At 47.5% G+C, this 14,241-nt stretch overlaps 1 protein-coding gene across 5 annotated transcripts in view; it reads right to left on the bottom strand.

Annotated features, from left to right (window-relative positions):
* Window positions 1–14,241, bottom strand: part of HERC2 (HECT and RLD domain containing E3 ubiquitin protein ligase 2) — a 415,490-nt gene that overhangs the window by 170,290 nt on the left and 230,959 nt on the right. For all 5 annotated transcript variants that reach the window (XM_075336618.1, XM_075336619.1, XM_075336616.1 and 2 more), the window contains exons 45-46: window positions 5,540–5,682; window positions 5,177–5,447 (exon numbers count right to left, since the gene is read on the bottom strand). In XM_075336618.1, coding sequence (XP_075192733.1) covers window positions 5,177–5,447; window positions 5,540–5,682 — 414 coding nt within the window. The remainder of the gene's footprint in view (window positions 1–5,176; window positions 5,448–5,539; window positions 5,683–14,241) is intronic.

A 14,241-nucleotide genomic window follows, 5' to 3' on the forward strand; every position in this document is an offset into this window, starting at 1 on the left:
TACATCTTCTATACACTCTTTTGAACATTTGTTGCTTTATTATAACAAACCTGCACTTTGTTTAGTTAAGAATATCTATATAAATAAAAAAAAATATTTTTTTAATGGCAAAAAGTTATGCTTTATTTTGATTTTTTTTTACATTTTATCCCCTTCTAATAATGTTTTACCATTAGCAGCATCATAGTCATCTTATCCAACATCCTGTAGTAATGTCCCCCTTGTGTGCTGTATAATATGCACATCCAAGGACACTATCTGCAAGGAGTTTGTATGTTCTCCCCGTGTTTGCGTGGGTTTCCTCCGGGTACTCCGGTTTCCTCCCACACTCCAAAGACATACAGATAGGGAACCTAGATTGTGAGCCCCAATGGGGACAGTGTTGCCAATGTATGTAAAGCGCTGTGGAATTAATAGCGCTATATAAATGAATAAAATTATTATTATTATTATTATCCTTGTGCCCTATAGTAATGTGCCCCTTCCTTGTACCCCAAGTAATGTGCCCATCCTTGTACCCTGTAGTATTGTGCCCATACTTGTGCCCTGTAGTATTCTGGCCATCCTTGTAGTATTGTCTACCCTTGTGCCTTTTAGTACTGTGCCCATCCTTGTAGTATTGTCCATCCTCATGCCCATCCTTGTAGTATTGTGCTCATCCTTGTAGTATTCTGGCGAGTAGTATTGTGCTCATCCTTGTAGTATTCTGCCGAGTAGTATTATTATTATTATTTATTTTTATAGCGCCATTTATTCCATGGCACTTTACAGTGAAAGAGGGTATACATACAACAATCATTAACAGTACAAAACAGACTGGTATAGGAGGAGAGAGGACCCTGCCTGCGAGGACTCACAGTCTACAGGGAATGGGTGATGGTACAATAGGTAAGGACAGAGCTGGTTGCGCAGTGGTGTACTGGACTGAGGGTTATTGTAGGTTGTAGGCTTGTTGGAAGAGGTGGGTCTTGAGTTTCCTCTTGAAGCTTTCCACGGTAGGGGAGAGTCTGATATGCTGTGGTAGAGCGTTCCAGAGTATGGGGGAGGAACGGGAGAAATCTTGTACGCGATTGTGGGAAGAGGAGATAAGAGAGGAGTAGAGAAGGAGATCTTGTGAGGATCTGAGGTTGTGTGCGGGTAGGTACCGGGAGACTAGGTCACAGATGTAAGGAGGAGACAGGTTGTGGATGGCTTTGTATGTCATGGTTAATGTTTTGAACTGGAGTCGTTGGGCGATGGGAAGCCAGTGAAGGGATTGGCAGAGTGGCGAGGCTGGGGAATAGCGAGGGGAGAGGTGGATTAAGCGGGCCGCAGAGTTTAGGATAGATTGGAGGGGTGCAAGAGTGTTGGAAGGGAGACCAGAGAGCAGGAGGTTGCAGTAATCGAGGTGGGAGATGATGAGGGCATGCACTAATGTTTTTGCTGATTCTTGGTTAAGGAAAGCACGGATCCGGGAGATATTTTTGAGTTGTAGTCTGGATGAGGTGAGAGGGCTTGGATGTGTGGCTTGAAGGATAGAGCAGAGTCGAGGGTTACTCCAAGGCAACGAGCTTGTGAGACTGGGGAGAGCGAGCAACCATCAAGTTTGATGGAAAGGCTTCTTGGAGGGGATGAGTGAGGAGGAGGAAAGACAATGAATTCTGTTTTGTCCATGTTAAGCTTTAGGAATCGCGCAGAGAAGAAGGATGAAATAGCAGACAGACTGTGGGATTTTGGTTAGTAGAGAGGTAATGTCAGGTCCAGAGAGGTGGATCTGCGTATCATCAGCGTAGAGATGATACTGAAAGCCGTGGGACTCTATGAGCTGTCCCAGGCCGTATTGTGCCCATCCTTGTGCCCTCTTGCGTCTCCCCTATTATGCCGCTCTTCACAAACGCAAGAAAAAAAAATCTTCTCACCTTTCCTCCGTTCCCTCTTATTAGGCTGCGTGCTGATCAGTGTTTGCAGCATTTTGGAGGCAGCATGTTTCAGTTGCGTCGAGAGCGCTGGGTTGTACAGTACCAGCAGAGTGGATGGGATTTCTAGAAATCCCATCCACTGTGCATGTGCGGCCCGCAGCAAACACTGACCTACGGTGCGGTTTTCAGAGTCGCAAGTGTCCTCCGTACTGACAATACAGCAAGGAGACCGCAGTGGCCCAAACCCAGATAGTGGGCAAGAGCAGCCGCGGTCTCCTGTATTCTCCTGAGGAGGAGACTCATGGCCCCGCAGTCAGGACCTGCCGCATCCAGAACACAGCGGGTCCTGATCGTTGGCACATGCCTGCTTTTTGCGGCCCGCAGACCGCGTGACGATCGCAGCTCTATGGTGGGAGCCAGCACCAGCAGGCAGGGTTTTATAGTACAGTTGAATAATTTGCGGTGCCGCGCAGAGGAGCTCTGAGCACTATACTAATGGCTGCCTCCGGCCAATCAGATGAAAGGAGGTGACATCATACAGCGACATCACCTCTTTGCATCTGTTTGGCCGCGTCATCCATTGGTGTAGTGCAGACAGCTCCTCTGCACAGCACCACAAATGATTGAACTATACTATAAAACCTTGCCTACCGACTCCTGGCATAGAGCTGCGATCGTCACAGTGTCTGCGGGCCACAAAAAGCAGCCTCAGGTGCCGCGTGTTTGAGGCCTCTGCCCTAGACTGTCCCTTCTTGGTGCCTCCAGATGAGTTTCCTCTCTCAAAGATCCATAAGGGGAAATAGCACTTGTCAGCTTTTCAAGGTGCATGATTCAAACTCTGTCCTTGATATGTGCAAACCAAAAGGCCACTCAGAACGTGTGTGTTATCTATGGACTGTTCTTGTCAGGGCAGGAACTATTGGGAATTACCAAGGCCAGAAAAATAGGGCTTATACGTAAAATAGATTCTTCTCATGAATGATTTTTGGCAATAGGAACCATCTGGATCTTGTTTCCTATGCAATGACTTTATAGGATCTACAGGATGGGCGAGACTGTTCTGGTTTATCCAGTCCATTGTTATTGACCACTATCATTTTTATTACATACCCATAATTATATGTATCATTAATTGTGAGACTTAGCATGGAGTTTAGTCACTTAAAAAGACTGAGCACTATCAGATATTTCTTTTTTGGTGGTTAAACTGTTCTTTTAATTTCTAGTCCTCACTTGCCGAAGGAGGTAAAGAATTGTGTGTATTTATTTTTATTACTATATTTAAATAAAAGCTAAGTTTTAATATTCATTATTGCTACCTATTAAACATTGACAGTGAATTTATGCCCACTATGAAGGGTGGAGGGATTACCTCCCCTTTCCTAAACATTGCTTTTTTCTTTCTGGACACTAAAAATGACATTAACAAACGTTATACATCATGAAGAGGTTAATATTTTGCACAAAAGCCTTCATTGGTGATGATAGCTTCAAGAGGCTTCTGTATGTTCTGTACTGAGAAACTAGTGGCATGCATTGCTCAGATGTGATTTTGACCCATTCTTCCACAAACACTATTAAAATCCTTTAGGTTATGTGAACTCATTGTACGAACTCTAAGCTTTAGTTTTTTGCATACATTTTCTATTGGATATTCTAGCAGAGTTATTTTCCTTTTCTCTGAAACAAATTGACAGTTTCCTTGGCTGTATGTTTGGGATCATTGTATTGCTGAAATGTCCACCCTCATTTCATCTTCAAAACCCTGATAGATGCCAGCAAATTTTGATCAAGAATGTCTTGGTTCATTAATGCATTTATCCTTCCTTCGATTATTTGAAGTTTGGCAGTGTCCTATACTGAAAAACAGCCCCAGACCATGATGCTCCCACCTCCAAACTTCACTGTTGGTATACGGTTTGGCGTAATATGCAGGGTCTTCAAACGCGGTGCTTATTATGGCATCCAAAGAGCTCAATAGTAGTCTCATCTAACCAAACTATATTCTCCCAGTATTTCTTAGACTTGTGTAAATGCTGTTGAGTGAACCTTAAACATGCTTGAACATGCTTTTTGTTCAGCAATAGAGTCTTGAGTGGTGAGCGTACGTGCAGGCCATGGAAATGGAGTACATTACTTATTGTTTTCTTTGAATCAATTGTACCTGATGATTCCAGGTCTTCCTGTAGTATTGGTGGTCATTGGCTATTTGAGAAGTCTTTTGATAACTATTTTTGCTCATCTGCCTGAAATCTTGCAGGGAGAACCTGGTCATGGTTGGTTTATGGTGAAATTAGGTTATTTCCATTTCCAGATTATGGCCCTAACAGTGCTCATTGAAACCTTCAGTACATTACAAATTCTTCTGTCATCAGTATGTTTTGCAACAATAAGATTGCAAAGGTCTTGAGACAGCTCACTGATATTACCCATCATGAAATGTTTCTTGTGTGATACCATGGTAATGAGACACCTTTTTATAGGCCATCAGTTGAACCAGCTGATATTATTCACTAGGTGGCAGCATTGCTTTCTAATGGCTGACAGATTTCAGATGGTGTCGTGACTTTCCATTGCTTTTTGCACCTCTCTCTTCATGTGTTCAATACTTTTTCCTTGTGTCATTTCTAATTATGACACATAATTTATGCACATCTATGGTTTAGTTTCTTAATTGCCTGTGTGGATTGGATGGTTGTTACCGACATCTGGCGAGAAAATCACGTCAATAGCACATTTAGAAATACATTTACATTTACTTAGAAAATTGGTGACTTGTTCAATACGTATTTCACACGCTGTATGTCACAGGTTAAGAAAAAGCTCCATGTAAAGTATACTTCTCAATGTCTAGGTTACTGGCCACCTCTGTAGTCTGAGGTGGCTAGTAACCTAGGTAAGGAGACCACACATGATAGCCCTTTGCTATACAAACTGCAAGCACTACTATGAAGTTTTCCAGATAACTGGATCCAGACAAGTTTAGAGTCTCTGCATTCCACTGATACTGTATAAGCAAAGCTGCCTACGCTTACAGAACAGGAGAGCACACAGATCAAGCCAGAAGCTTAACATTGACACTGGTCCGAACTATCAATCAGCATGAGTGCTCCCATGGCAAGGAGGAAGAGGAGTATAGATATTGATAATAACTTTTTAAACAAGCTACAAAATCAGGTTATATCTGAAAACAAAATTTGGACGCAGAAATATATGCTAATTAAATATAAGAAAAAGCTTATTTCTAATTTTAGCAAAGGACAAATGCCGGAAAGTACCTGGAGAACTTGAAGCAGTTCCAGATGCACCTGACAGCGACTTGAGAGCAAACTCAATGTTTTTCCTTTGAAAGCCCATTTCCATCAATTGTACAACAATTGGGACAGGTGGTATGGGAGATGGTTTGCGCTTTTTTACTTTTGCAGGGCAGATGTGCTGCACAGTCACAGGGGAAGAAACTTCACTTGAACTGCAGAAGTCATCAAAGAGTGGAGATGATGGATGTGTGGACTCCACTGCCAAGTACTGACAAACTGCCAGTGCCGCGGCCTGGATTGGGGAAAAATGCAAAGTTGGGTCATTACAATTTAACACTCAAAATTATATTTCATAATGAAAAGTACTACATATTAGCAATTTACCTCCAACTCCTGCTTATCAAATATCGCTTTCACGGGTGATGGTTGTGTAGCTGCACTAAGTAACTGTTGTAACAAAATCATTGGAGGCTGCGGACCCTCTGGAGACATATCTGCAAAATCTGGAGTGGCTGCAGCACCCTCATCTTGAAGAAAAACACACATTTAATTATTCTACTGTATATGCTGCCATAGGCCAGCAATACAACATACATACTTATACAATAAATAAAATAATTTAATGGAAAAAAATCTTTGTAAGTTATATAAAAGAAAAGAAAGCCAAAATATAACTGCTCAAAACACTTCTGGAGAGAAGATAAGCCCACCAAAGGCATTACACCTGACTATTCCAACAAAGTCAAATGTAATAACTCCAATGGGTAATACTGTGTTTCCCCGAAAGTAACACCTACCTCATAAGCCCTAGCATGATTTCACAGGATTTTTGCAGTATGCTTGAAATATAAGCCCTACTCCAAAAATAAGCCCTAGTTACAGTCAGGGCCAGCATTAAGGGGGAGACAAACTTCGCAATTTATCAGGGCCCCCATCTCTAAGGGACCCCAGCAATTGTATTCCGAGGTATAGATTGTTGAAGGACCTTTCATGAATTTACAGTCATGTGACCAAATGTCTATTTGAACTGAACAGGTGAAAGGCTGGTATGCAGTACTAGCATTAGAGGGATGGGAGAGCAAACCGGGAAATTTCACAGGGCGCCCATTCTCCTAGGGGCCCCACGGTTTATTTCCTGATGCTAACACTGCTTCAAGATCTTTCTGACATAAAATCATGTGACCAAAGGTCATTGTAGGAATCTAAAGCTGAATAAGAGACAGGTGTGTGTGTGTGTGCGTGCATGTGTGTGCGCGTGTGTGCGTGTGTGCGTGTGCGCGAATAGATAGATAAGAGATACAGATCGATAAAGAGATAGAGGGATAATACATGGATGGATAGACAGATGATAGATAGCTAGATAGATAATATATGGATGGATGGACGGACAGAAAAAAAGATAGAAAATAGTTATATGGATGGATAGATAGCTACCTAAGAGATAGATAAATAAAAAAAATTGAAGATTAGAGCAGCACTTTGGCTTCCACGTTGTTGCTGTGAATGCCAAGCCTCCCAGGTAACTGTTGCACTACCGCTATTCAATGAAAAAAAAATGGAGGCAGCCCTCTGTTTGTTGCAAAGGTGATATCAGTTAACGGCCCATTAGTGTGACAGCGACGTTTCAGTTCACCAGGAACCTTCCTCAAGTGGAGAATATCGTTGTCACACTAATGGGCCATTAAAGGACATCACCTTTGCAACAGAGTGCTGCCTGCATCTTTTAGACCAGGGTTGGGGATCCTCCGGCCCGCGGGCCATATGTGGCCCTCAAAGACTTTTTATGCGGCCCATGGACACATTCCCGGAAACCACAGTACTTGGGCAGTAGCCACGGTTATCGGCTGCCGGCCCTTTAAATCACAATGTGTGGCCTGTGCCAGCGTGCTGAGGACGTACTTTGTGGGCGGGGAACGCATGAAATGTGCTCCGTTCACGTCCCACAGAAGAAGAGGAGCGGCAGGTTTACTGGGCTCCCAGCTGTACGTGCTGTGTGACTCCTGGCCTCCCAGCTGTGCATGCCTCCCTGCTGTGCAGGCCTCACTGCTGTAATCGCCTCTCTGCTGTGCACAACGCCCGCCTCCCTGCTGTGCACGACGCTCGCCTCCCTGCTGTGCACGACGCCCGCCTCCCTGCTGTGCACGACTCCCGCCTCCCTGCTGTGCACGACTCCCGCCTCCCTGCTGTGCACGACTCCCGCCTCCCTGCTGTGCACGCCTCCCGCCTCCCTGCTGTGCACGCCTCCCGCCTCCCTGCTGTGCACGCCTCCCTGCTGTGCACGCCTCCCACCTCTCTGCTGTGCACGCCTCCCGCCTCTCTGCTGTGTATGGTTCCTGCTACTGTGAGCCATCTGCCTCCCTCTGCTGTGAGCATACTTCTTTACCTACTTCCAGTTGCTGTGAGCCTCCTGCCTCCCGCTGCTGTGAGCCTCCTGCCTCCCGCTGCTGTGAGCCTCCTGCCTCCCAGTCCTGTCTGTGCCACCTGCCGCCCAGTCCTGTCTGTGCCACCCTGTCCAGTCTTGTCTGTGCCACCCTGCCCAGTCCTGTCTGTGCCATCCTGCCCAGTCCTGTCTGTGCTCCCCCAGTCCTGTCCGTGCCCCCCAGTGATGTCCAAGCCCCATCCCCTCCTGTGATGTGTATATATGTCCCCAGCCCCTCCTGTGATGTGTATATATGTCCCCAGCCCCTCCTGTGATGTGTATAGATGTGCCCAGCCCCTCTTGTGATGTGTATATATGTCCCCAGCCCCTCCTGTGATGTGTATATATGTCCCCAGCCCCTCCTGTGATGTGTATATATGTCCCCAGCCCCTCCTGTGATGTGTATATATGTCCCCAACCCCTCCTGTGATGTGTATATATGTCCCCAACCCCTCCTGTGATGTGTATATATGTCCCCAACCCCTCCTGTGATGTGTATATATGTCCCCAGCCCCTCCTGTGATGTGTATATATGTCCCCAGCCCCTCCTGTGATGTGTATATATGTCCCCAGCCCCTCCTGTGATGTGTATATATGTCCCCAGCCCCTCCTGTGATGTGTATATATGTCCCCAGCCCCTCCTGTGATGTGTATATATGTGCCCAGCCCCTCCTGTGATGTGTATATATGTCCCCAGCCCCTCCTGTGATGTGTATATATGTGCCCAGCCCCTCCTGTGATGTATATGATTTACCAGTTGACTGTGCTCCAGACCAAGACAAACCTGGAAAAGCAGTTGTGAGAAGGAAAACGATCAATATCACCAAACATCACCGCTGCACCAGAGAGAAGCTCCAGCCACCACTGAAAGGGTGAATTGTTTGACCAAATATATTAGGGTAATTTTCAAGCGGATAATTTATGTGGCCCATGAAGGTTGGTAGAAATTTCCAAATGGCCCCCGACAGAAAAAAGGTTCCCCACCCGTTTTAGACAGACGTATTACACGCAGGGTTTGGGGAGTTATGTTGATGTGCCAAAATGCAATAGGACTAGATTTGAATAAATGTTTTTTTTTCTTCAAGAATAAATGTGGATTGTTGTTCATGGGGGAAAAAAAATATATAACATCCCCTGAAAAAAAAACCCTAGCGCATTTTTCAGAGCAAAAAATAATATAAGACCCTGTATTATTTTCAGGAAACATGGTGGGACAGAGAGGAAGATAATGGGAAATTGGTGTATTTTCACAGTAACCAATTCATAAACTCAATATCCAAACACTTAAATGAGAATTGCAGCTTCATTGACTTCTCCAATTTTCGTCAGCATTACCATTAAAGTATTACTCCAGCTGGGTTTTTTGCACTAATCCTGGTCACTCGCCAGCATTATTCTTACTGAATAATTAGTTATTTCCCAGCTTAGTTTCATGCATATAATTTGAACTTTTCACTTTAATTTTAGGCAGTTGTGCCATATGATCTCCAGTCTTACTTCTAGCCCTATACATGCTATCCTGTATAGACAGGTGGGCAGTCTTGGACTTCCTAGAAGATACATGATGACTTCTATCAAATTCCTTCTTTCAGCTCTCACAGCTCCTTTCTACCTTCTGTTTCTCCACCCATTTTCATATTGCTAGTTTGCAAGGCCATACAAAGAATAGTTATTAAACTCCGCTAAATGACAGTTTGTGTGGTCTGAAAAATCTCTGTTTACTATAAAAACAATGCATATTCACACTGGCCTCCCTGTCACTTGCTTGTAAGAGTTGACAAGAAGAAACGCATCAAAAGCAGGTACAAGTGAGAACGGTTGAAAAAAGAGAATTTTGTTACTTACCGTAAATTCTTTTTCTTGTAGTTCAGTCATGGGAGACCCAGACCATGGGTGTATAGCTACTGCCTCCGGAGGACACACAAAGTACTACACTCAAAACGTGTAGCTCCTCCCTCCTAGCATATACACCCCCTGCTAGCCAGTCCTAGCCAGTTTAGTGCAAAAGCTGAAGGAGGACATCCACCCACAAGAAGAGACAGAGTAAAACCCGGAAGAACCGGAACCTCTGTCTACAACAACAACAGCCGGTGAAGACACACGGAACAAGAAACCTGCCAACAGGCAATAGGGAGGGTGCTGGGTCTCCCATGACGGAACTACAAGAAAAAGAATTTACGGTAAGTAACAAAATTCTCTTTTTCTTTAACGTTCCTATGGGAGACCCAGACCATGGGACGTTCTAAAGCAGTCCATGGGTGGGAATAAACAGACAACTGAGAAGCAGGCAAAACCTAACTTCACAAATGGGCGACAGACGCCTGAAAGATGCGTCTGCCCAAGCCCGCGTCTGCCAAAGCATGAGCATGCCTTGGGTAGTGCTTCGAAAAAGTATGCAGACTAATTCGAGCTGCAGTCTGACAGACCTACTGAGCCGTAGCCTGGTGCTTGAAAGCCCAAAAGGCACCGACAGGTCTGATCAAGTGTGCCCTGATCCCCGGCGGGGAATGCACTAGAGTACACTTGTAGGCATCGGAAAAGGCCGACCTAAGCCAACGAACCAGGGTCGGCTTAGATGCCGAGAGACCGCTACGCTGACTAGCGGTCAGCACCAGAGAGAGGTGCACCGCCTAATAACGGCGGTGCGAGACACATAGATCCGGAGCGCCCGCACCAGATCCAGGATATGCAACGCTTCCTCAAAGCGATGAACAGGAGCCGGACAAAAGGAAGGCAGGAAAATTGCCCCGGATAAGGTGGAAGCAGTAACCACCTTAGGGAAAAAAGTCCGGAGTAGGACGGAGACCACCTTGTCTTGATGCAAAAGACCAAAAAAGGGGGTGACTCCGAAGAGAGTGCAGCCAAAACTCTCTGGCGGGAAATTATGGCCACTAGAAAGACTACTTTCTGTGAAAGATGAAACAAAGAAAACTCCCTAAGAGGCGCAAAGTGAGATGCGCCCTTGAAGGAGCGCACCGGAGCCAGCCGGACGATACGCCGCTGGCACACAGTGACAGAGCCGAGACCTGTCCCTTAATGAGGGATAGTCCTAGCTGTAGACCGGACTGTGGAAGGGACAGGAGGGTCGGCAAGGCCAAAAAGGTCAAAGGACACTTTGGAGCTCGAGTCATAGTGGAGATGACTTCAGGAAGGATACCAGAAGTCGACAAGATCCAGGACTCAAGAGCTACGCCGTCAATCTGAGAGTCCAGAATTCTGGCGGAAAAAACGGACCTTTTGAGAAAAGGTCTGGTCGGTCCGGAAGATGCCATGGCAACCCAACGGACAGAAGGAGCAGGTCAGGGTACCAAGCCTGCCTGGGTCAGTCTGGAGAATGAGAATGACCCGATGGCCCTCTTTACTGATCTTGCGCAGGACTCTGGACAAGAGCTAGAGGGTGAAATACGTAAAAGAGACGAAACTGGGACCAAACATGAACCAGTGCGTCTGCCGCAAAACCTGAGGATCGTGGACCACGGTTGGACAGCTGAAATAGTCTGCCTCGCAGTTTTCACATCTAGGATGTGGGCTGCGGATACGGTGGACTAGGAGTCCCTCGTCCACTAAAGAATGCGTTGAGCCGCCAACATTGCCAGGCGGCTGAGTGTCCCGTCCTGGAAGTTGATGTAGGAAAACGCTGTCACGTTGTCCGACTAGACTCGAATGTGCCTAGCCGCCAACAGATGGTGAAAGGCTTAGAGAGCTAGAAATACAGCTCTGATCTCCAGCACATTGATCCAGAGGGCTGATTCGGACAGAGTCCAAGCGCCCTGCGCTCCACGGTGGAGATATACTGCTCCCAAGGCGGATAGACTAGCATCCCGGTGAGGATCACCCGGGACGGGGCCAGGAAGGAGCGTCCCTGAGACAGAGTGGCCGAAGCCACCACTGAAACGAGCCCCTGGTCAGTGGCGAAGCCACCACCCCGTGGAAGGAGGAAGTTCGCTTGTACAGCGGAAAACATCCAGTCTCAGAGGACGCAGGAGAAACTGGGCAAGGAATCGCTTCCATTGACGCCACCATCTGACCAGCACCTGTATTCGGTGTCTGATAGAACGACGTCGACCGCCAGCGGAGGAACTACTGTTCGACTAAGAGCAGCTTCACAAGTGCCAACAGAGTCTCGAATTGCGTCCCTGGGAACCTCTGGTTCGAAGTCAGAGTGGACTTGGACAGAATGACAAGCCACCCGAATTGGTTAGAGTGGCGAGAGTGAGCAAAGCACTCTGCTAAGAGTCTGCTCTGGATGAAGCCCCGACAAGAAGACCGTCCAGGGCAAAAGATCACTTCTAATCCTTAGAGGTGCAGGACCCTAATCACAGCTGCCCCAATGAGAATACTCGAGGGGCCGTGGCTAACCCCAAGGGAAGAGCCACGAATTGGACCACTCCGATTGCAAAACGTAGTCAACGCTGGTGTGAAACTGCGATTGACACCTGCAGATAGGCATCTCTGATGCCGATGGCTGCTAGGGAATCTCCTTGGGTTCTTGATTGATCCGGTGACAAACACACGGAACAAGACAGAGACTCCATGTGAAAACGCCACACCTGATCATGCTTGAAAAGCTAAAGATCCAGGTCGGAAGGCACCGCCCTCTTCGGGGACTAGGAATAGATTTAAGCAGAAATCTCAGAACCGTTCCCAGTCGGGAACCGGTACAATTACTCCATTGGCCTGCAAGAAATGCCACGGCCTGTGAGAAGGCGGCGGCCTTGGAGCCGAGGGGAGTTGACAGAAAAAGTCTGTTTGGCGGGTGGATAGAATTCCATCCTGTAGCCATGGGAGATATAATCCCGCCCCCACTGAACGGAGACGTGTTAAAACCATACGTCGCCAAGTGGAGAGAGCCTGTCCACCGACCAAGGACGTTGTGGCTAGATAGCTCGGAGGAAGCTGACTCAGTGGCAGCATCTCCTGCGGTCTACTGAAGACGCAGCTTCGAGCGCCATTTGGGTCTATAAACCTTGGCCGAGCTAGAGGACGAGGCCAAGGGCTTAGAGAACGATCAGATGAGGAACAGAAACAACCGAAACCTCAACTGATTCCTGCCCTGGACAGGTTCCCTGGTTTAGGTTTGTGGCAAGGAAGAACTCTCCCCGCCAAGAGCTTCCTGAATTTCATCCAGTTGGTTCCGAAGAGACTGGTCCCATAAAAGGGACCCAGCAAGGAACTTCTATAGAGGCATCTGCCTTCCATTTCCGAAGCCACAGGAGCCTGCGGATAGCGTGGAAAGTAGCCAAGGCCACCGCCGTGCGGTGTCCAGCATGGCAGACATGGCATAGGATGAAAGGACTGAAGTCTGGAAGTTCAGGCAACCGTTTCGGCATAGAGTCCCTGTTAAGGAATGCATCTCCTCCAGAGAAGCAGAGAAGGCTACAAAAAAACCGCACTGCTGTAAAGCTGAGGAGAACGAAGCTCCTGCCGCCCCCATACAGATTTGGCCAGAAGGACAACCGGGCGGACCGCAAAACCTTAAGTGAGGAGCCATCAGCCACTGACATAACGGTCCGGGCTGAGCCACCTGAGGTGAATGAGCCCACTTCTTGACCACCATTGGTGGACAGGGAAAAGACAGTCCTCAGAATCACGCTTCATGGGAAGCGACTGTCAGAGCGGACCCTGGGCTTGGTCACAGTGGCCTGAAAACTGGAGTGGTTAAGGAACACACATTGTGTTCTCCTAGGCAAGGTAACTCCGGCGGAATGAGGTCCAGTACAAAATTAATGTACCGTGGGATCCTTATAGAGGTGCCGTCAGCCACTGATACAACTATCCGGGCTGAAAGTCTAGACACCGGAGGGACCACCCTTGGCGAATGAGCTCACTTCTTGACCACCTCTGATGGGAGGGGGAAACAGGCAGCAGAACCCCGCTTTGGGGTCTGACAGGACAGGCTGTGGGCTTGGACATAGTGGGCTGAAAACTGGAGTGGATAAGGAACACACTCCTTGTCCTGTTAAAGGTATACTGATGCTTTTCTGCTAGCGGGGAATACTCCCCTGATACAGGCGGATGGAGGTCCAGTACAAGTATAATGGACGCAATCCAATCATTAGCATCTGCGTCACCTACGGACGGATCAATGGTACATAAAGAAGCGTCCGAGCCCCTGGTAGAGACATCCTCCTCGTCCAGTGAGTCAGCTCGTAATCAGAGCTGCGGGACGGGGAGGACAGGGGACCCTGCGTCTCCTGTCAGGAGGACAGGGTCTGAGACCAGAAGGAGAGTCCTCTGTGAGCTTTGCTGAGCGAGCTGAGGGAATGCATCTCCTCTTAGCAGAAAACGCCCTGAGAAGGGGGCTGCATGCTCAGCAGATGCCGAGACAGCCGACCCCTGGAGATAGGATTCCAGCCAAACCAGGGGTCAGCCACCGAAGCCGGAACAGCTGGGGGGACCACTAATGAGCCTCCAAGCTGAGGGGCCACAGTGGTTATGAGCTCGCCCGTACGAGACTACCTGCAGTGGAAAATAAAAACAGCCTGCAGCCTCCCTCTATGAGACATGCTGCAGAGGTGGGGGCTCTGTCTAGAATGGCCCCCAGCATATATAAACAGATAAAATAAGCAGCTGCACAAACCGGAGGTTGTGGCTGCCAGATCGTTTAAACAGACATGTCTGTGCCCTCTAGCCCTCAGCCCAGGCCCCCACTTGTCACAACGTGGAA

This window comes from Anomaloglossus baeobatrachus, chromosome 2, assembly GCF_048569485.1.
Source record: "Anomaloglossus baeobatrachus isolate aAnoBae1 chromosome 2, aAnoBae1.hap1, whole genome shotgun sequence".
Taxonomy (NCBI): Eukaryota; Metazoa; Chordata; class Amphibia; order Anura; family Aromobatidae; genus Anomaloglossus; species Anomaloglossus baeobatrachus.